This window comes from Eutrigla gurnardus (genome assembly GCF_963514095.1).
Source record: "Eutrigla gurnardus genome assembly, chromosome: 21".
Classification (NCBI taxonomy): domain Eukaryota; kingdom Metazoa; phylum Chordata; class Actinopteri; order Perciformes; family Triglidae; genus Eutrigla; species Eutrigla gurnardus.
The window spans coordinates 10781713-10804238 of record NC_139932.1 but is presented as its reverse complement, the minus strand read 5'-3'; the positions used below and the strand labels follow the sequence as shown (position 1 = coordinate 10804238).

The window sequence follows — 22526 nt, the reverse complement described above, 5'->3', positions numbered from 1 at the left end:
CCTTTAAGTGTGTTTTTGTCTCCCAAACATTTGTCTTTATCGTTCTCTCCTTCCTCTGTACACCTCAGGGTGAACCAGGAGAGTCAGGGCCTTCAGGTGCTCAAGGCATCCAGGGTATCACTGGCAACACGGGCATGCAGGGCTCCCCAGGCATCAGGGGTCCCTTAGGGGACCCAGGAGACCCCGGCAGAGAGGTAAATCTTCAATTTACATGCTGCCTTTTAGCTCGCTTCAATCCGTAAAAGTGAAGAGAGTGGACGCATGTGAATAGATGCTTTATAGTCGTGCTTCTAAGATGTTTTGTGTGTCGACGCAGGGTGACCGAGGTAAAAGGGGCAAGAATGGATCGCCTGGAGCTCCTGGAACACGAGGAGCAGCAGGACTTCAGGTAATACGAATCAGCTAAATCATCATCGCAAGCCCTGTGTTTGATTTTAGTTCATTTTCACGGGGCTTATCTCTCTAAAATAACACACTTCTAATCTAAAACATTTAGATTGATTTGATTTGAGGACATTTTGATGAGGGACATCTTATCTGATTGATTGCCAACGTGAAATAAATAAATAAATTGAATTTGCCACTATCTCTAATAAAGGGTCCAGCAGGAATGCGTGGAGGAAAAGGAGAAAAGGTAAGAATGTTGTATATATGATATTTCAGTATACTTTTATTTTGTTTGGCCCATAAATCTAACATAATAGTATAAAAATGTTGTTTTATGTTAGTAGCAACAATGTGTGCAGTGTAGAAAAAAGGTGATCATTACTTTATTACCCTGTTATTGTCACCAGGGTGACAGCATCCCTGGAGAGCCTGGTGCCAGGGGCTTGTCTGGCTTCCAAGGCAGAAAGGTGAGTCCAGCCAATGCATCACTCTGTTCACCAGCCGGCGTTTATCTAACCTGGTTTTACTGGCATTCAGCACATTCCTGTTAAATTGGTGGATTATGCACAAAAAAAAGATTTACTTTCTTTCCAGGGTGAAAAAGGCACTCAAGGCATTAAAGGAATTCCAGGACCTTTAGTAAGCACCTTTTTAAAAATCAAAAGTATAACATTTCATTTAAGACTTTCACTTATGTTCATTTGGAGAAAGCATACTTCTTTTTTATTTTCTAGGGTCCAAAAGGTTTGCGTGGCAGCAGAGGTGATAAGGTGAGCTCTTGACACAATTTATCTCAATTGATTTGATCACATTTGATCACTTCACTCACAACATACAATAATACTGGAATACTATGGTGTTTTCTTGCTCTAATTTAAGTTTAAAAGACTTTGCAAGTTATTATAATGACTCGAATTTCGATGTTAAAATGGTTTTTCACTCATTTTAAAATCTAGCAGGCGACATACCTAATATGCTGTTTTCTGACATCTTTCATCCCCAAAGTATATTGATGTTTTTCTAGTTGTCGTGCAGTTTCTGTAAAATGTCCACACACTGAAGGTCCTGTAATTTGTGAGACGCTAGATGTCCACTTCCTCGCCTCGTCTGCCTGCGTGTAATTCCTATTTATTTACACATGACTGGCTGTGATGGTTGTTTGCGTCAGCAGTGAGAGGTCAACAATGACAATTGAATGTCTAGTTTCTCACACAGACTTTCACATTCATTCTGAAGTGTCAGTAGTGATGCCAGCTTTCAACCAGACTGTCGGGATTCATCACATTTTATCAAACGTGGATTGCATTGGACTGGATTGAGTAGTGTTGTGTATTGTGTCAATAATAATCATGTTTGGAGGGTCGTTTTAAAAGCTTCTTTCTTTGCAGGGGGATCGTGGGTTAGCCGGAGTCAGAGGAGAACGGGTATGATGATCGTTTGCTGTTTCTTTGTTGGACTTCATATGCTGTTTGTTTGCACACTTTGTGTATCGTTCAAGAGTAAACGACAACTATACATTACTCATGGCTCCATAAATGTCCATTCACTTGACTTGCTTTATCAGTTGTTGCAGATTTCATTTATTTGCAGCTGGTATTTACAATGTAATCCCTTCCTTCAGGGGAGTGTGCTTCAAATCCAAGGACCCCGTGGGTTTAAGGGTTCCAAAGGAGATGCGGTGAGATCATTGGCAATTGCCTATGAGGTTGACAAATACACACAATAAATAAGAGATGAAGAAAAAATACAATCAAATGCTTCACGCTTCCAATCACAAATTAATAAACACTGTTGATATTCAAACATATATAAAACACAAAAAGTAAATCTTTAAAAGGACCTATGAAGAATTTAGAAGACTTCTTTTTTCAGGGTGAGCGAGGTCCGCCTGGTTTTGATGGCGATAAAGGAGAAAAGGGCGAGGATGGCCCTCCTGGAGTCAAGGTAATAACTCCTGATGTAAACACTTGAAAAAAAGCAAAGAAGAAGAATACTTTCATTTAGAGCGTGACAGTGATGTCATAGCGATCAGCATTAAGTCTCTGATAGATTAGAATAGAAAGTTTGCTTCATACTTGGATTTGTAATAAATGGGACTGCAAAAAAAATCTGAAATGTATCTTAAATTGTTTTTTAAGGGCATAAAGGGGGATGCAGGCACTAAAGGGGCATTGGGGCGTTTTGGAGCACGAGGACCGGTCGGCCAGAAGGTAAGTTAGGGTTCAGTTTAACATTTTGACATTAGTTTAACCAGTCCACACTTTTATGTGAGTAATCTTTTTTTTCCTGCAGGGAGATCCAGGAGGGCCTGGACTCCATGGAGAGATGGTAGAGCAACAATACAAAAATTCTGATTGTTTTTTATGCAAAAAATTCTATTTTCAAGTTTGAACTTCATGGAATCACAAACAGTAATATCCAGGATGTGATTTAAGGGTCGCAATGGGGATCATGGAGTGGACGGGGCCAAGGGGGACAAAGGGGACAAAGGACTGCTGGGCCAGAAGGGCAATCAGGTACATTGAAAATCAATACACAATCAATTTTGTTCCTCTGAATTATTAAAGATTCATTCATTTTTTTACAGGGTGATCCAGGAACACCAGGTTTAGCAGGAGACAAAGGGGACAAGGGAGAGAAGGTGGAGGCAGTGATTATTTGATTTTATTGAGTTTTAGCTTGTTAATTTGCATGATATGACTATATTGTTGCTGTTGCAGGGTTTCAGAGGTTTACCTGGACGCATTGGGAATCCAGGCCTGGATGGAGAAAAGGTTAGTCCTGAATAATACGCTATCTAACAATGTCACGTGAGGAAGTCCAGTCAGCAATCTAGGTAACGCTGTCTTTGTGGAACAGGGCGACATGGGGTTACATGGCACACCCGGCATACCTGGGCTGAATGGACTCACAGGGCGCAAGGTAAACATTCAACTAGGGTCCTATTTTCTTTTTCTCTGTTCAACAAACATGTACAAACTCACTTTTCTCCTCGTGCGATATCACTTTAGGGCGATAAGGGACAAGGAGGCATCAATGGTGCCGATGGAGCTCCAGGAGTGAAAGGAGACAAGGTGAGTAAATTCACATCAGTATCACTGCTCAGTATCCAACTCGTTGATGTATCGGAGTGATAATGTACCTTTGTACTCCATGCAGGGTGAAGCAGGCTTCGCAGGTTTTCCAGGTTTTAAGGGGTCAGCGGGGAATCCAGGAAGGGATGGAGATGAGGGACCGCCAGCGCCCCCAGGAGCCCGTGGCATCACAGGGCCTAAGGTACATGACTCCCTCGTTGTATTGAGGAAATAAGATACTGACTTCTTTCTTTTACAGAGAACGTGGGCTCCTCATCAACATTACAGATCTCATCATATCAAGATATCAGGCCGTTCTCTTGATCCTCCTGTTTACTTCCCATTCACATATGTGAGAACAAATCTCTTCGTATCTACATGCTTAAAGGCCATTAATCCTGTCATCCTTGTATGGGACAGAGCAGGTATATGTGCAGACAAACACAGTTATCCATCAGTCTTCAATAAATATACATTTCTGTAGTCCATGTGACAAGAGAAGACTGAGAATGTGACAGAACACAATGAACAGGAGGATGATTACAGTCATCACCATGTCTGTGTCTTGTTCAGAGAGACTAGCAGTGCTCTTTGTATCGCAGCAGTGGATACAACACAGATATGTCCTTAATGATCACACACACACACACACACACACACACACACACACACACACACACAGACACACACACACACACACACACACACACACGCAGGTCTATTTCCGTCTGCAGCTTTCAAGAAATATCTTCTTCAATTAGCTCCTTTCAGCTACAATTAGCAGACTGTCGGTGTTGACAGAGGGTGCCAGGAAACCTCTAATGAGGATATTCCGAGGACATACCTAATTGGTCTGTCTTTCATACTGCTTGGGAGTGAGTGCGCCGCTAGATTGTTTTTTTCTTGTTACCATTGAGGTTGATTGGAAATCATTTTAAAAACCCACAATGTATTGTCTCTGTGCACATTTGATTTTTTTTGTCAAATAGGGGGCCAGGGGAAGAAGGGGCAGATCGAAGCCATGCGAGAGGGGAACACCTGGGATTTCAGGACTAAGAGGAGAGAGTGTGAGAGTCCTACACACACACACACACACACACACACACACACACACACACACACACACACACACACACACACACACACACACACACACACACACACACACGCACACACACACACACACACACACCTCTGAACATACAAAAGTGCTGTTTATCTTCATGTGTGAAAGGGAACGATTCTACCTTTTTATCTGTCATTGGTTGTGGTGATGTATTGTATATAAAACAACACACTGATGTACCTCATACACAACTTTAGTACTTTGTATGCTATACTATATTTAAATGTTTCCTCATATACAAGCTTCTGTGAAAAATTGCAATTACAGATTTTTACAACAACAAAAAACACCAGAAAATATAGAATAACAGACAAAAATCATTACAATGTTAGTGTAAACGCACGCAAACAAAAATAATTCTGGATAATGCGATAGAAAATAACATAGGGATGGTGGAGGGTTTATGTCAGGGTCTGGCATCGTCACCTTATCCTCATCACAAGCAACGTCCCCTTCTGAGTCATCCTCCTCCTCCTCGTCATCTTCTTCTTCCTGCTCCTCCTCCTCCCCTCTCCCTCTCTCTCTTCCTCTTACTGCCTCTGTGTTTGCAAAGTTCTCACAAAACACTTGAGATGATCTGACGTCTGTTCGTAGTGCGAAGGCTTTGGCTGATTGGTGTTGAGTTAGTGTGTTAGTGTTTGCGTGAGTGGGCGTGTTCGTTGCCAATTCCTGGTCTGTTTTGTGAGAAGTGTTTTCACAAGAGATTGAATATATTTCATGTAAGAAACATGTGTAGTGTTTTGTAGAATGGCGAACAAGTGCAAAGCACAACATGCTTTACACATAAATATAGGTTGAAATGTAATTAATCGCATGAATTTGTTGTTGTTTTTTTGTTTTTTACTGCAGGGTACAATTGGAATTGAAGGAGGAAAAGGAGACAAGGGGGAGCCTGGACTCTCAGTACGTATTATGACACAAACATGTTAAAATATATACTGTATTAAATGCAGAGTAACACCCTAATGTTTAACTGAATGAACTTACTTTGAATCTATTCTATCAAGGCTGAAGAAGTGAAGGAGCTGGTCACCCTGGAGGTGGTAGAAAAGTGTGGTAAGACGTGTGTGTGTGTGTGTGTGTGTGTGTGTGTGTGTGTGTGTGTGTGTGTGTGTGTGTGTGTGTGTGTGTGTGTGTGTGTGTGTGTGTGTGTGTGTGTGTGTGTGTGTGTGTGTGCTCCTGTGGCAGCAGCAAGGCAACCCGTGTGTTTTTTGCCATCTGTTATGTTCTCTCAGAGGAACACACACCATGGTGCCAGCAACAGTTGAGCCATTCACAAACACGAGACCGCCGTTAAGTGGGACACCACTCACTTACACGACTCTTCTGTTCTGTGGATTGTCGACCTTTTTCACTGGAGACGTTTTGTTATTACAGACATGAGATATATGAGTGTTTTATTTTAAAATAAATGTTATTTTCGGATTATTCTGAAAGAATGATTTGATGCTCAAACTTTGTCATATATTCTTATTGTCTAATATTTCAAAAATGTATACAAAACATAACCATATTTGGTGTTGATGATGGTTCGGCCGTGTGTCTCTACAGGGTTGGAATACAAGTTCATGGTGAAGTCTGTGGATCCAGATGGAAGAACCGCAGCGAGTGAGAATAAAAAAGAGCTGGACGATGTAGTTTTATCCCTCAACCGTGACGTCCATGAGGGAGTGATGGAGGAGGAAGGTGAAGAAGTGGAAGAATATGGACACAAACTGGGAGAAATGACCACTCCTGCCCCTGCTACCCTACTAAACCACACTGGTAATAAGAATGAGTTCAGTGTTACACATTGACCCATGTAACATTTTGCAGGGTTCGAGCCCATGTCACGTCATCATCAGCAACACATTTAAAAAGTCTGACCAAGTGTGTGTCACGGCTAAATGGTTACAGATGCCAAACGTATGTGTGTAGGCAGTTTTTCCTAGTATTAGTGAAGACTTTGCAACTGTAATGTACTTAAAGGTGTTTGGAGAAAGAAATATCTCATCTATTGTTACCTGTATTGGGATATGTCAGATTATATTATCATGCTTCTATCATTTAGAGGAAGGAAGATGTCTGAAAAAATAATAAATAAAACGCACTCAGCTCCCAAAGTGTTGCTGTTTACTGAGGCCAGCATGACAAGGTTAAAGGGTCAACATGTACCAAGTAATCACACACTATTCCATCAAGCTCTTGGCGGATACAGCCCCCAGGCAATAATAGCTTTGTGCAACCCAATTTATTTTAATTCTCGCTTCGGGTAAACATAACCAGAAAAACTAATCAAAGAGTGAGTCTCTTTGCCCATTGTCAATGTCAACATGTTTATTCATGAGTTACAATCGTGTGTAAAAGAGTGACATTTAGCTCATTCTGAGTACAGAATAATGAATGTGCACATGCACGTTGGGACACATTTCAATATAATTCAGACGCTTCAAAAGAATAAAAAAAAAAAAACATTGTACCAGCCTCGGCAATGCATTTAAACGCCTGTTGTTACCAAAAGATCTTTTACAGAACTTTATTTGCTATAAATGGTAAATTCCTTCGTTTCTGGATGAACTGACTAAACTGAGTATTCATTGTTTATTTTTGTTAATATAATAATAGCCAATATTAGTGTTTATTTGAGATAAAATCAGATGCCCTCTTGCCGCCTGATTATTCAACCACTAACCTGTAAAACTTCGTTCAGATTCTCTTGAGGGAGGGACTGTGGAGTGGGGACAGAGGAAGAGAAGAAGGGCTTTTACAACAAACACTGCTGGTGAGTGACCACAGACAGCTCATTTTCTTCTTTCCCATCTTTCCTTCTCATTACTCGCTCTGTGTATCACTCTCGGTCTCTTTCTCTTCTCATTTTCACATTCCATGAGTAATGAGTTGCCTGAAATTATTAACAACATGAGGCTGAAGAGAATAATGGAGGAAAAACAAAATCTGTGAGTGTTTGACAGTCTCTGCTAGATTTCATCCTAAAACGTGTGTGAAAACAACAAGAAATTTTGCAGTTACATATTAAGATTTAAAATAATAGTCTGACATTTTGGGACGTTCACTAATTTGTGTTCTGTATGTTCAATACAGAGATATTGGACATATTATACAGAGATAATTACATGTTTTTAAACATGTAATTTATGAAATCCTGTCAGAAATACTCTTATATCTACCCTCTTAATGATAACTCTACCAGGCATTTTGCACAATAGTGGCCCCAAGTGGATTCTATACGTATTTTTTGGAGTGGAAAGACTTCATCATGCAGGAATAATATTTTCAGTGATGTCTCTCCTCCAACACACTTTAACATGTCCTTCATTTTTAACAGCAAATCAACACCTGACATGAGGAATTACAGTAAACATACAGCATCTCAGATTGTGGGATATTTTTAACCTTTCTTTTTCATGCCATTTCAGCAGCAGACCGCTGCCTGGAGCCGATGTCAGAGGGGGCCTGTTCAGACTATGTTCTGCTCTGGTACTTCCACCCTGGCTCAGGGGGGTGCAGGCCGTTTGTGTATGGCGGTTGTGGCGGCAACAGAAACCGATTCTCCTCGAGACATGAGTGCCTGAGTGGGTGTGGGATGGAGAGGAGAGCTGGGAAGATCCAGTCTGATAACAGATGAAATACACGTTGTAAGTAGCTAATTCTTCTTTAAAAGGTTGTGGTTGTACAGTGCTAATGGGAGAATCTAATATTCTGTTCACCTTTTCTTTTATCTTAGAAATAAAAATGTCTTTACACTTCCACAGGTGTGGAGCCCAGGAGGGGAAACTAGCAACCACAATCAACAAAATCATTGTTGTACATAACTGTGTAAAATGTTCTAATTTGTGTTTTGTATCAGATGTATTTATATATTTTAACAGATCTTTCGTGATTTTTGTTACTTTTACTTGCTTCTGAAATAGACAATCCTGAAAAATTCAATCTGTCTTTCTTTGTCTTTGTCGTGCTCGCCTCTTCTCTCTCCGTCCCTCCCTAGTCTCTTTATTGGACACGCTGTCATCTGTCTTATGTTTTCTCAATCGCCTTGCTTCCTGTGCGGCGAGAAAAATAAGAAGCCGATAGCTGACTGCCTGCTGCCACCTTCGCCACCACATATGTTCCCTTGGCAGGGGGTGTGATGGGTCAGGCTGGGAGCCAGATGAGGCACCAACAGGAGCCCAGTGAGGGAGATCACGCGGGGACGGTTTTAGAGTACTCTCCATCAGACCGACACAGCAGTAGCAGGGGATTCCTGCGTGGGTGTTGATGAGGGGGCAGCACACATTCAAGGTTTTTTTTCTTTCTGGCATGGTGACATGTGAAAATACACAACACAACTGAGATTCTCAGGATGTCATTGGTTGATGTTTTAAAGAGGATACCTTGATGTTAAGCTTCAGTGCAACATGCTGCACCTGCTCTACTAACAGTTTTCTTTACCTGAAGTCCTTTAAAAGATCACTCTTTGAAAATATTTAAAGCCCAAATTCCATCCGCCTCAATGTGACAGATACGTCTTTACCCAACAAGCCTCCAGAGGCTTCTCTGTATTAGTCATGACTCTCCGCTGTGATGTACTCCCACGTGTGAGGATGCTTCATAGAGCTGTAAGATGTTAAAGTAGTCCACAGTGACAGGCTGTTCTTGTTGAACCACACCCCCTGCCAACCACAACTAGTCAAGACCTAAGGCAGATGCCACACTGCAAAAAATATTTAACACTTACAATTTTAGCTTTCAAATCACTATACTCAATATACTCTTTAAAGTTAAAATAGATCTACTTGTGCTTGAAATGACAGCACATATTTTCATAAAAAATAGATATTTTTCCTGTCAACAGTTAAATGAATTGTGTGAATTCTGGAGGTCTAACAAAAGGTTTATTGCTTTTCCTTCATCATAAAGCATTTGCAAAGCCAGTTTTAAATTGTGCATTATTTACATCATCACACCATGTTTGCTTGCTAGCACTCTTCTTCTTTTCTGCTTTCATTGGCCCAGTAATAGATTATGTGAATTTACACATATACAATATCGACTAAGATTTACATTTACATAAATAAAACACGAAACAAAAGTTTGTGCAATAGATTTAGGAAGTAAAAATCTCTCCTAAAGAATTAAATCAAACCGATAGTGGATGTTAAGGCTACTATAAAAGTAAATATTCTGACAAAACTGAGTTAAAATGTGTGGGTGCTGCTAAACTTTAATTGGTCTAGGAAATAGCTGACATCACCTTTTGCCAACTGAGCCCCACTCGCTTAAATCCAGTGAGAAAAACAAGGACGGTGACATACAGAAATCATGAAATAAACAAAACTCAGACTCCCAATGCTTATAATAAGAAACTGATCATTCAAATATGTTTAGACAACTTTATTTCCAACAAGAAAAGAAAAAGAAACATGGTCAATACCCCTTCGCACCTGAGCAAACGTTCTAAACACATTCTGTTTCAAGTGACGAACAACAACATAATCCAGCATATATTGTAGTAATGAATGTGGGATTTCTCCATTGATGTTGCAGAGGAGCAATTAATTCCTTTTCAGAGATCGATTGCAGAGTGGGAGCAAGTGTGGGAGGACATCTCATTGCATGGCGTGTCACAGGCTGTGATTACTCCTGCTGTCAAGACTTACAGTCATATTAATTCCTACAATGAAGTTGCTCATTAGAGCATGAACCAGCACTCTTTGATCCTTTTCCTTCTTGGCTTTGAGATGCAGTAATGCATCTCTGCAGGTGGTTCCCATGGCATGTGCTGTGTGTACACTCTGAGTTTTAAATAAAACACACTGTTCTCTGGATCTCAGGTGTCGTTCTTCTATAGAAGGTAAATAGCCATATATACAGCAAATCATATATTCTTTGAAAACCTTGCTGAATATTTTAATCACAAAAACTGTAAAAGATGACAATGTACCATATATATTCCAGGAGTATATTTCAGGAGTTTATATTTCACGTTTTTATGTTTACATTGTAGTATAATCCTAAAAAGTAATTTGGTGAAAGCAAGTCTTCTTTAATCAGCCACTCTTTATGAGAGGTTTATTAGCTGTTACTGATGACTTTAGTCATGGTTAATGTACCATTTATAAAAATACCTGTTTTTGTAAGAAAGAGACTTTTGGTTTGTTCCAGACAAAGTAAAAAATCCCTTTGGCTAATTATCCTCCAACATGACACTTGCTTTGTCTTATTTAGATAGTTCTTTAGTACATCAAGACTCCTCTGTGGTCCATTTACAATCACCTTTTACACAATTTAAAGCTGCAGGCGTTATACTGCATTAACCCATGGGCATACAGACTCAAAGGCAAAATGATAATAGCCCCAAAGCAGTGCCTCTCTGAGGAGAAGAAACACCAGTTAAATCCAATCAATGCAAAAGTTGCTATTGTCTAATAACGGATCTATAAGATCATCTGATGATTGATTGTTTTGTGTGTTAAAATGTAGCCTATAAGACAAGACTGTTTAATGAGTGTATGTGCTGAGTACAATGTATCAATTAACAATGGAAATTCAGTAAACTGTCGGTCACTTTCGTATGACCCTGAGTGTTTTAATGTTCTATATGTTCTGTCTGATTCATGGAACTGTCCGTGGTGCTGAACGGGAGCTGTCCGTGGTCCTTAAATAGCAGACCTGACAAACGTCTACTGTTCTAAAAAGAACTAATTGCGGAGCAACGTGTTAATCTGAGCTTCACTATACGTACAAACCATCACGTGGAGGGTGAAAACAAGCATTTGGCTTCGTATCTGTGGTCGTGATGTCTCACGTTCACCGACTGGAGGTCACATTTCCTAACTTTTTTTTTTTTTTTTTTACTTACCGCTCCATCGCCGTATCACAACCAATGGGATACTTCAGAGCGGACCGAAATGTCAGCGGGATGACGTTGTTGCTGGCGTAGGGCTGCAGTTTGGATCGCTCCTACTAAATGAATGCAGTGGGAATGGACGAGCAAGACACACTGCCGGTCAGACAGCGCGCACTGCTGACCTCCGCGCACACTGCCAGTGGATCAGGATCACACTTTTTACTTCCGAGGATTTCTGCCTGTGTAGTTTTTCTTTGCAGGGAAACACGTGTTGTCTGCCCTCTCTGACTGTATTCTTTGTCGTAGGACAGGAGGGGTAAGTTGTGCGAACAGTATTGCTTGCCGTTAAAACCATCACCCTGTGGTCCAAAAATAGATATTAAATATTCTTGTGCAAAGGCTGAAACATTTTATGTAAGTTTGAACTTGCTAACATGTATTGATTAAAAAAAAAAAAAAAAGGAAAACTTTTAAGGACAGTGAAATTAAAATAGCTTCAGATGTCAGAAAGTGAAAATGTCCTGCTCTCTTTATCTGTGTCGGTCGCAGAGGACACAGCATGCTGTCGTCCCTGAAGACCCTGTTGCTGCTCTCGGTTCTGTGCACGCCGACCTCCAGCCTGTGCCTCCGCCTCTACCACTCCCGGTCCCCGCTGGTGTGCGACGACCAGATGGCAGCCGCTGTCCGGAGCGACGTGGACGGCTGGGGGTCCCTCATGCAGTCCGCGGAGTATCTCTCCTCGTCCTCCGCCGAGTCCAGCAGGGAAAAAAGGACTTCAAGTCCCGCAAACTACCGCTTCATGAGCCGGACGAAGCTCCGAGGGCAGATGCTCCGCAACAGCAGCAAAGGGGACCGGAGGAGCAGCATCACCCTGTCCCTGGACGTCCCGACCAACATCATGAACGTCCTCTTCGACGTCGCCAAGGCCAAGAACCTGCGAGCCAAGGCGGCCGAGAACGCGCGCCTGCTGGCTCAAATTGGACGGAAAAAGTGAACATTGTTGGACAACTTAGATTGAACAGCCATGACCAGCGTTGGCCTCCTCGTTACTCACATGTAATGAATGACTTCGTTCACTTTACAAAGTAGTGCTATTGATTTGTTTCTCCAGAGGAAGGTGCTTTTCTTTCCACTCACACATTACAGGTAAATGATGCATTTCTAATTGGGTTGCTCTCATGTGACAGGTCCTTGGAAAGTCTCTTATTATTATTACTATATTATGTTACTATTATTACTGCCAATAATAATATGAATAATGCTCTGGTCAAAGCACTGGGGAAACCTTCATTTTGGACATCATGTGAGCTAATGAAATGTCATGACTGCACATGGATGATGATTTTTGGATTTTTTGTTCTGTTTTAGGACAACTCATCGTCAAAGTAATAAATGCAATGCTTGGCTGATGCATATAGTACAACTGTCAAATATAGTTATTTACACTTGAATTGACTTATAGTTGAAAACGCTGTGGTGAGAATAATTTTAAATTATGACATAAGGTCAAGAGCAATATGAAGTTAATTATTTCACACTTTGGCAGAATCATATTTTAACAACCTTTCAAGATGGACGTTAGCTGCAGCAAAGCAGGACTGCTTTCAGTTGCTCTCTTTGCCAGTGAACTTAATGTTTAATATGGGTCAAATTTAAAATGTTAACAGCAGTTGTGATAAGCAATTCTTACATCTTTAGTAAAAGACCAATGAAAGTATATATTGTATATTTTGTTGCATAATCATTACATTAGATTATGATTTTTCCCCTCATTGTTTTTTTTATTTATGTATCAATTAAGAGGTTTGCTGTTCCGATGTTCACATGAGAGCCTATTATTATTCACGATTCCAGTGTGAAACATCAACAGTGGCAAAAACACACTGAACACTGACTCAAATACTGTACAAACTAACTGCAAGAACATGAAATACAGTAAAAATGCAAGTGCATGAGAATGTATGTGTTCATCAGATGTCTGTTATTTTTATACTCAAAATAAAGGATTATTTTTCCTCGAATGAAGCAGATGTAGTAACAACATTTGCCTTTTTATATGCCGAATTTTGAACAATGGGACCTATAAAATATATACCTATAAATTCTACTACCCAGGGGGGTAATACTAGAGCCTGACTGATCTGCATGTCCAGTATAAGACATTTGGGATCGTCAAATGTTTTTTATGGCTGTGGTCATAAACGAGACACTGGTCCGAGATAAACTAGCAATGTCGACACCTTGTGGCCATTTCACGTAAAAACACCCCAGGTTGAACGTCAGCTCTGCAGTTGTGGAGTAAAAGGGACGCCAAACAGTCAGGGGGAAACACATTCTTCCCTGACACAAAGTTACTTAATTTTATTTAATTTAACGTGCAATATTACTGCAATTTTCCTCCATTGAATATAGTTTATTTTAATAATAGTTACAATCCTATTTCTAATCCTGTCGAGCATTTGCGGTGAAATCTAGTTTTATCTGTACTGTATTGTCACTTGACGACAGTGACCCCTGCCGGTCATGGCGCGACATTGTATGTTTCGATGACGTGTGCGTTTGAGGCGGAAGTGAGTTTTCAGTTTGGCTACGTGGAAGTAGGGGTGGCTCATAAAGTCGCCAAGTGACTCGCGGAACCTCTACCTGAACCGAGAATACCGAGTGAGTTGAGTCACTTGAGTCACTTGATTCAGTGTCACCCAGAGGATAGAAATCATATCGGTAAAACGCCAGAATAACTTCAAAAATGTTCACACTCCAACTTTAGGCTAATGGTCAAGCTACGGAGTATGGGTCAGTTAAAGCGAAACTTTCACTGAGTGATCCATACGGCAACTAGCAGTGTGCTAGGGGTCCGCTGATGGACTGGGGGATGTTCAAATTCGATTTTACAGTTTATAAAGAGAGTAGTGAGCGATGCAAGTCAATCGTTTTGATTAGTATATGTTGCCTTGGCTTTGCAGCAAGTGATCCGGGTGAATGGAGACCGCAGACTCGGAAGTGCCGGATCCTATAAGTGATTCGGATCGGGTGAGTGAATCGTCTCCCATTCGCTACGTGGAAGTAGCTTCTCTTATGATCGAGGCTAACGAGCGTCCGTCCCCTTCGTCCGTCACCTGTATTCCTACACAATGATTAAAAAGTTCGATAAGAAGGACGAGGAGTCTGGTAAGATTGGACAGTGGTCGTTTGAACAATTGTCAGCGTTTGGAAAAAAGTATGTTGTGTGTCGAGCTGTTTTTACGCTTTGGAAGCTAACGCCGGGCTAGCCTGTTACAGTTAGCCAACTAGCTAACGTTACATTAACTATCCGTTAATCGTGCCTTGCAGGGTAATTTGTATTTATGTAACCGGTATCGAAGTCCATTATAAACAAATCTGCAGGCGCATTGGGATTTGTAAACCTTTTGTTTAATGTCACAATACGAATCACGCGAAGCTAGCAGTTAGCATCACAAGCTAGGCTATGTCAGCTGGATGTTTTGTCGTTTGTTAGGTTCGGGACGTGTCCTCTCTGAGCCTGAACTATAGATGGGTGAATCTCAATTTAGTGATGCTTTAATTTAAATGACGTCTGCCTTTACGTTTACGTGTATCGCTTAGCGTCTATGTCTTTCTTAGTGAGTGATGCATTTGTGTTGAATGCGTGTAGCATAAACTGGCATCGATTTCTCTTCAGTTTGTTGGCCTTGAATGAAGTCCGATTAAGTAACACGACGAGGTTTAACTCTATTGTTTTGACATTTAGGAAGTGGGTCAAACCCTTTCCAGCATCTGGAGAAGAGTGCTGTGTTACAGGAGGTAAAGTATGCACTTCATGTATCACATATTACATATTACGCATCAGCCAAAAAAACAATATTAACCACTGACATGAATTAATTTGCTCCTTCCTGTTCACAGGCACGTATCTTCAATGAGACCCCTATCAACCCAAGAAGATGCCTCCACATTCTCACCAAGATTATATACCTCCTCAACCAGGTAAGCGTTGTCTGACAAAAATGTAAAGAAGCATTTTCTACTGGTATGTCTGTCCACCCGTCTTAAGTATCTCACTTCCATGTTTTTGTGTATTAAGGGTGAGCATTTTGGCACCACAGAGGCCACGGAGGCCTTCTTTGCGATGACCAGGCTCTTTCAGTCCAATGATGTAAGATATTATTAATTATTTAATGGGTTGACTTAATGTTTTTGTTTTAACATTTAGATTTACAGAACTCAAGCTGTATAGCATTGTGGTATTCAAGTATACGTACACTGAGTTTATGCTCTTTCTTTCTCTCTCAGCAAACCCTGAGGAGAATGTGTTATCTGACCATCAAGGAGATGGCCAACATCTCTGAGGATGTCATCATCGTCACTAGCAGGTTTGTACCATGATGTTAAATGGCTTTGAGTATCACCTGTGTTTATGCTTAGTTTTCTATCCGTTATTTCAATGCAGCTGTTTGCATCCAGTGTGTACGACATTTGAATCTCATTCATTTTGTTATGAACTTTGTTTGTTGCCATTATTTAAGAGGAGAGCAACTCTTTGTAAATGTGTTTTGTTACTTTCCTTATGTGTCCCACTTTGTTCCCTGTCTTTAATTGTCCCTTGTGTGGCCTTTTACAGCCTGACCAAAGACATGACAGGGAAGGAAGATGTTTACCGCGGACCTGCTATCAGAGCCCTCTGCAGGATTACAGATGTGAGTGCTCCTCTCACTTTAATTTCTCCCCTACTGTCATCTCACAGTGCAAGAAAGAAATGGTGAAAGAAAATATCCTGTATATATTATTTAATTAATGTTATTCGTTTTCCTCTTCTCTTCTACAGACAACAATGCTGCAGGCCATTGAGAGATATATGAAACAGGCTATTGTTGACAAGGTGCCCAGTGTCTCCAGCTCAGCCCTGGTCTCCTCCCTGGTAAAGAAAGAAAATGGCACACTTTATTATTTCACTCATAAATCCAAAAGTAACTATGTCAAACGAGTACTGTGTGTTAAAGCTCATAGTATAATTTGACATTAAAAGGCCATAGAAGATTATGCTGTTAAGAATGAATATTATAGTATTTCATATCATTGTTGGTGAGTAATGAAGTCCTTTCTGTTTGTGTGTGTTCAGCACATGGTGAAGATGAGCTACGATGTGGTGAAGCGTTGGGTGAATGAAGCCCAGGAAGCTGCTTCCAGTGACAACATCATGGTGCAGGTGGGTAGTACTCACAGGTGGGGTGGGGGGAAAATCCACTCTTATAAACATTATTACTACTTTGTACATGTTGTGGAAGCCCCAGATAAACTGGGAAACTAAACGGCGTCCTGTCTGACTTTATGATTTTACCCAGAGGGGGATCGGTAATCTCATAGAGCTGCATTCACAGCATTGGTCGCTATAAAAAAAACACGTCTGTCTGTTAACACAATACCCAAATAACTCTAAAAATGCTTGTTTTGGAGTTTGGCTCGCTCAGAGCTAAGCTAGGCTAACACCGTAGCTGCTCGTAAACACTAAACGTCATCTCTGCATAAATAAGGCAGCGACCTTGTTGTTTGTACCACAGAAACAGTGTCAGACTCACTGACGAGTGTATGAGAGCTGCTTTCTAAGTCACCCTTTTTGTACAATGTGTTTAAATGCAAGCAGCACAAAGTAGCATAGCATTGGGATATGCTGCTTATTACCCATAACCCCTAATACACGGGTGTCAGTACATGGGAATTCATGGTATTTTTAACCATCGTTTATGTAGAGGAAAATGAATGTCATTTAGTTTGGATTTTACTAATATAAACTTTTTGACAGTGTTCAAATTCAAAGCTGTTGCTTGTGCATCTCCTGTCTTCCAGTACCATGCCCTGGGTCTGTTATATCACCTCCGAAAGAACGACCGTCTTGCTGTCACGAAGATGCTCAACAAGTTCACCAAGTCGGGGCTGAAGTCTCCCTTTGCCTATTGCATGCTCATCAGGATCGCCAGCAAACTGCTGGACGAGACTGAGGGAGGGTGAGTTAACCTTCACCAATCCGACGCTCAAGTAGAAAACCCCCAAAAGGGCATTTGGGTACTGCATGGTACAGCTGATTATTTGTTGGCCCCTAAGGTATCTCTTGATACATGCTGCAAACTGCATGGTTGATGTCAGGTTGTTAACGGCATCGTCTTTATGTTTCAGCCATGACAGCCCCTTGTTTGACTTCATTGAGAGCTGCCTGAGGAACAAGAATGAGATGGTGGTTTACGAGGCCGCCTCTGCCATCGTCCACATGCCTAACTGTACTGCCCGGGAGCTGGCCCCTGCTGTGTCTGGTAAGCAGTCCACTCACACCTCATTTGTTTCTATTTCACTTCTATCTGTATAGTTGACTGAAAGACTAGAATGATGTGTGATGTCATTGTGAATATGTTTATCTTCCTGTAGTACTGCAACTCTTCTGCAGCTCTCCCAAAGCTGCCTTGAGATACGCTGCAGTCAGGACCCTCAACAAGGTAAATCTTCTCATATTTCTAAGCCATTCAGAAATTGCATATGTATTATCGTAATAATTATATGTAAGGCAGCATTAAGGTTGTATGTCTTTCTTTTTCCCCAGCTAGATATATAAGGCACGACTAAAAGTGCTCTGCAGTACTAAATGATGTGATATAGTGAATGAACTACGCTGACATTTTCTCTGTGTCCACTAGGTGGCCATGAAGCATCCATCAGCCGTGACTGCATGTAACCTGGACCTGGAAAATCTGATCACTGACTCCAACCGCAGCATCGCCACATTGGCCATCACCACTCTGCTCAAGACTGGCAGTGAGAGCAGCGTGGACCGACTCATGAAACAGATCTCCTCGTTTGTCTCGGAGATCTCTGACGAGTTCAAGGTCAGTCAGTTAATTTAATCCTGTAGTTGGTAATGCAGCACAACTGAATCCATACATATAGGGTGTCCAGGTATTATTTTAATTATAATATGTTTTCCCCCAACAAATAAACATTTATCTTGCTTAAAGTCCAGTCCAGCAGAACTTGCAGTTACAAATGCATCAAAATGAGGAGCGTTGTTGTCCTGGGCCTTGATGTTGTATTGGCATTGTAACATAATACCTGTTGAAAGTGTGAGAATCTGTCATGATGAGGTTTTTTTTTTTTAATCATCTAGGATTTCAGCTTCTGTGGCCACAAAATATTAATTTCAAATATAGGAATCACTGCTTTGCTTTAATCCTGTCATCTTTGTTCTATTTTCCGTTGTCCTTAATCTCTGGCTGATGCCTATTTATTCCAGGTGGTGGTGGTGCAGGCCATCAGCGCTCTGTGCCAGAAGTATCCCAGGAAGCACAGCGTCATGATGAACTTCCTGTCCAACATGCTCAGAGATGATGTGAGTTGATTATTTACAAACCAATGGCCTTTACACTTTGGAGGGAGCTTCCTTCTCAGTGATAATTGGCCCATAAAGAGACATTTGGTAATCACAGTTGCCCTTTTGGGAGCTTTCATGCTACATGCTTTCCAAATGTTTAGTAGTCATAACTTAAGTCTGGTATACATTTGACAAGTTAGAAGAAAGATACCCATAGATGAGACATGGTTTATAACAGAAAATCAGGTATACATCAGTGCTGAGTAGTTGTCGAAGGTTAAATTAGTGTTAAGCAAAAGATAAATGAGTCAAAATTAAAACATTCAAATAAGTGGATCGTTCATTACATGTCCATCATTGGTAGGGTTTAGTCTCCATATTGTGTGTTTGAGCTCGTCTCCTCTCCCTGCAGGGTGGCTTCGAGTACAAGCGGGCCATCGTGGACTGCATAATCAGTATCATCGAGGACAACCCAGAGAGCAAAGAGACGGGCTTGGCCCACCTGTGTGAGTTCATTGAGGACTGCGAGCACACAGTGCTAGCCACAAAGATCCTGCACCTACTGGGCAAAGAGGGCCCGCGCACCCCCCAGCCCTCCAAGTACATCCGCTTCATCTTCAACCGAGTGGTGCTGGAGAGCGAGGCTGTTCGTGCAGGTGAGACGGAGTGGGATACTGTTAAAGCCTCATTATGTACCACAGCGTTGAATTTTAATTTTAACGACTCCAGAGGCTGACTTGTAATATCCAATTTCCTATACCAGCACTACTCTTACTACCACTTTGTTTCTTCTTCCACCCTCAGCTGCAGTTAGTGCTTTGGCTAAATTTGGAGCTCAGAATGATGATCTCCTACCGAGCGTCCTGGTGCTCATGCAGAGGTATTTATTGACTTTCATTTATTTCTTCTGCTACTGTGTCCTATATTACATCCTTATGTGAAAAAATACAAAGAAAACACTGGGCAAATCCTTAAATGTAATATATCCTGTATTATACATTTCTGTATGAATGAATGTAGTCTGACATCAACGCACGTGTCCCTTCTCACAGGTGCATGATGGACAGCGATGATGAAGTGCGAGACAGAGCTACTTTCTACATGAACGTGCTGCAGCAGAAGCAAAAGGCTCTGAATGCCGCCTACATCTTTAACGGTAAACACGCTGTGTGACTGTGTTTGTGGTTCATAATGACTGCCGGTCAAATCGTACAAACCACTGGTAGGGTAAACGCTCGGCAAATGATGTCAGAAATGTGAACGTCTCATCATTTGTGTGTTGCTCTCAGGTCTGTCTGTTTCTATCCCCGGACTGGAGAAGTCCCTCCACCAGTACACTTTGGACCCCTCGGAGAAAGCTTTTGACATGAAGAGTGTCCCTCTGGCCACCACTCCTATCACAGAACACAAAACGGGTACAACCACAGAGCCATTTACTGATCTGCGTATGGTTTAATACTCCTCTCAGAAACGATTGCGATCAGGAATCAGATTTTTAATCTTGTCTTCTTCCTTCCAGAAATGGCCCCAATTGCCACCAGCAAACTGCCAGAGAAGTTGGCCCCATCACGCCAGGACATTTATCAGGGTAAGATTGTGCACTGTCCTCCTTCATCCAATTCAAAATGATGCAATTAGACACTCATGTTCAACTCCATTGTCTGGCCCGATATGATTAAATACAATTACAGTCGTGTCTGTCCTCTGTCTTTGTAGTAATCTGTCTCTGCGTTTCATCTGTTTTACAGAACAACTGGCAGCCATCCCAGAGTTCCAGGGTCTCGGGCCGCTCTTCAAGTCCTCGGAGCAGGTGCAGCTGACGGAGGCTGAGACAGAATACGTGGTGCGCTGCGTCAAACACACCTTCGCCCGGCACATGGTGTTCCAGTTCGACTGCACAAACACCCTGAACGACCAGCTCCTGCAGAAGGTACCAGCTGAGATGTTTCATGGTCATGTTTTTTTATTAACTTGGATTTTTGTGGTGATCCAGTTAGATATTTTCCCTCTAGTTATGTATTTGGACTATTGATCTGTCTGAGAAAAACCAAATGGTCAAAGAGAAGGAGAGGAAGTTTCACCTCAGGATTCATACAGTAATGCAACATGGGAATACATTTGACATCAGTGTATCGTTTGTCTCTTTGTGTCAGGTCCTCGTGCAGATGGAGCCATCGGAGTCCTATGAGGTGATGCACTACACCCCGGCCCCCAATCTCCCCTACAGCCAGCCTGGTTCCTGCTACACTCTCGTCCGCCTGCCCGAAGATGACCCCACCGCTGGTAGGAACACTGGGACATTATCGGGCTCATAGGACAGATTGTCAACAGATAGATGAATCATCAGTCATTCTGCAGCCCACAGCTGAAAACATTATTAAAAGTGACCACCTTATGTATATACAAGGTCACAGATGATACCTTTTGAGCAGAAAGAGCATTGAGTGTATGAGATTTAAGACAATTGTGTTTAAATGTGTCCTGTCTGTCCACAGTGTCGTGTACGTTCAGTTGTACTATGAAGTACCTGGTCAGAGACTGCGACCCCAACACAGGAGAGCCTGACGATGATGGTTATGATGATGAATATGTGGTACGTAATCACAGCACCTCCACAAACGCATGGCAAATAAACTATTTTGTGCATTTTCAGAAGTTCATGTCCTCCTTTTGATTTTCCCTGTGTTTCCTGTCGTCCTCCGCCCTGCTCTTCTTCAGCTGGAGGATCTGGAGGTGACCGTTGCAGACCACATCCAGAAGGTTTTGAAACCGAACTTCGGGGCAGCGTGGGAAGAAGTGGGAGATGAATTTGAGAAGGAAGAGACTTTTGCCCTGGCGTCAGTACGGACTCTCGACGGTAAGTCAGACATTTAGGCTGAAGTCATTAATGTGCTTACTCAAAATTCAAAGGTCATGGTAGAGAAGTTTATTTAATCAAATATATGAATTAGATTTTTTTCAGCATTCACCAGTAGTTTACATGCTGGACTCGGGTGTGAAGCTTCATTACTTTTTTTATTTTTTTTATTTTTTGAAATAACTGCTTCCAGAGATTTACAAAACAATGTCATAGAAATGTAATGACTGACACTCAGCTTGTTGCGTGACTCATCTGTGGTTTCCTTTCCTTTCTTTACAGAGGCGGTGGGTAACATCATCAGCTTCCTGGGAATGCAGCCATGCGAGCGCTCCGACAAAGTCCCCGAAAACAAGAACTCGCATGTCCTCTTCCTCGCTGGTGGGTGTTGAATGTCACAATGTTTTTGCTCACTGTTTGGACTTCATTATTTATTTCAAAATTATTTTAAACTGCCTCTTTAACTCTCTAGGTTCAGTATAAAATCTTATTGACATGCCCGGTGAATCAAGGTTCTGACAGCTCTCTCCCTCTCCTCTCAGGTGTGTTTCGGGGATGTCACGACGTGCTGGTTCGTGCTCGCCTGGCGCTGGCCGACGGGGTAACCATGCAGGTGACGGTTCGCAGCAGTGAAGAGACGGTCGTCGACGTCATCCTCGCCTCCGTGGGCTAAAACCAACGCAACCACACACAACCATTCGTTTCTGCACGACAAACTGTCTGAGACATCACTTTGTTCGTTTCCACAGCTCTAAAAGTTAAATGTGTAATTAGAATGTTGCTGAAACCATCCAGCTTAAATTGTATCAAGTGTTTCTTAATATTGTCTGCTCTTCCTCATATTTTCTTTGCAGGAATAATATTTCTGTCAAATCTTCAATAAATTCTGACTGTCCAAGTAAGTC

General features: G+C 41.6%; 3 protein-coding genes across 5 annotated transcripts in view; all 3 read left to right on the top strand.

The window, feature by feature from the left end:
• col7a1l (collagen type VII alpha 1-like) overlaps positions 1 to 8489 on the top strand; it is a 47299-nt gene extending 38810 nt beyond the window's left edge. For 2 of the 3 annotated variants that reach the window (XM_084038567.1, XM_084038565.1), the window contains 24 exons: positions 69 to 194; positions 317 to 388; positions 599 to 634; positions 795 to 854; positions 982 to 1026; positions 1122 to 1157; positions 1776 to 1811; positions 2009 to 2065; positions 2260 to 2331; positions 2526 to 2597; positions 2680 to 2715; positions 2823 to 2903; positions 2975 to 3028; positions 3108 to 3161; positions 3247 to 3309; positions 3399 to 3461; positions 3547 to 3663; positions 4451 to 4528; positions 5437 to 5490; positions 5595 to 5643; positions 6139 to 6351; positions 7277 to 7348; positions 8004 to 8222; positions 8340 to 8489. In XM_084038567.1, the coding sequence (XP_083894693.1) occupies positions 69 to 194; positions 317 to 388; positions 599 to 634; positions 795 to 854; positions 982 to 1026; positions 1122 to 1157; positions 1776 to 1811; positions 2009 to 2065; positions 2260 to 2331; positions 2526 to 2597; positions 2680 to 2715; positions 2823 to 2903; positions 2975 to 3028; positions 3108 to 3161; positions 3247 to 3309; positions 3399 to 3461; positions 3547 to 3663; positions 4451 to 4528; positions 5437 to 5490; positions 5595 to 5643; positions 6139 to 6351; positions 7277 to 7348; positions 8004 to 8212 (1755 nt within the window). In that variant the 3' untranslated portion in view covers positions 8213 to 8222; positions 8340 to 8489. The remainder of the gene's footprint in view (positions 1 to 68; positions 195 to 316; positions 389 to 598; positions 635 to 794; positions 855 to 981; positions 1027 to 1121; positions 1158 to 1775; positions 1812 to 2008; positions 2066 to 2259; positions 2332 to 2525; positions 2598 to 2679; positions 2716 to 2822; positions 2904 to 2974; positions 3029 to 3107; positions 3162 to 3246; positions 3310 to 3398; positions 3462 to 3546; positions 3664 to 4450; positions 4529 to 5436; positions 5491 to 5594; positions 5644 to 6138; positions 6352 to 7276; positions 7349 to 8003; positions 8223 to 8339) is intronic. The other variant, XM_084038566.1, reaches the window with a different exon arrangement.
• Positions 8490 to 11915: 3426 nt separating this feature from the next.
• ucn3l (urocortin 3, like) lies at positions 11916 to 13441 on the top strand. The gene has a single exon (XM_084038568.1). The coding sequence runs from the start codon at positions 11973 to 11975 to the stop codon at positions 12405 to 12407; it is 435 nt and encodes a 144-aa protein (XP_083894694.1). The 5' UTR covers positions 11916 to 11972; the 3' UTR covers positions 12408 to 13441.
• A 1033-nt stretch (positions 13442 to 14474) lies between these two features.
• copg2 (COPI coat complex subunit gamma 2) lies at positions 14475 to 22523 on the top strand. Its single transcript, XM_084038260.1, has 24 exons — positions 14475 to 14581; positions 15162 to 15214; positions 15317 to 15397; positions 15495 to 15566; positions 15704 to 15783; positions 16032 to 16107; positions 16236 to 16328; positions 16530 to 16616; positions 17255 to 17412; positions 17582 to 17715; positions 17828 to 17895; positions 18094 to 18282; positions 18687 to 18782; positions 19177 to 19420; positions 19569 to 19644; positions 19817 to 19920; positions 20054 to 20179; positions 20284 to 20352; positions 20513 to 20694; positions 20918 to 21047; positions 21260 to 21357; positions 21483 to 21621; positions 21904 to 22002; positions 22164 to 22523. Exons 1-24 carry the CDS (start codon positions 14545 to 14547, stop codon positions 22292 to 22294), a joined length of 2622 nt encoding a protein of 873 aa, XP_083894386.1. The 5' UTR covers positions 14475 to 14544; the 3' UTR covers positions 22295 to 22523.
• Positions 22524 to 22526: the final 3 nt, after the last annotated feature.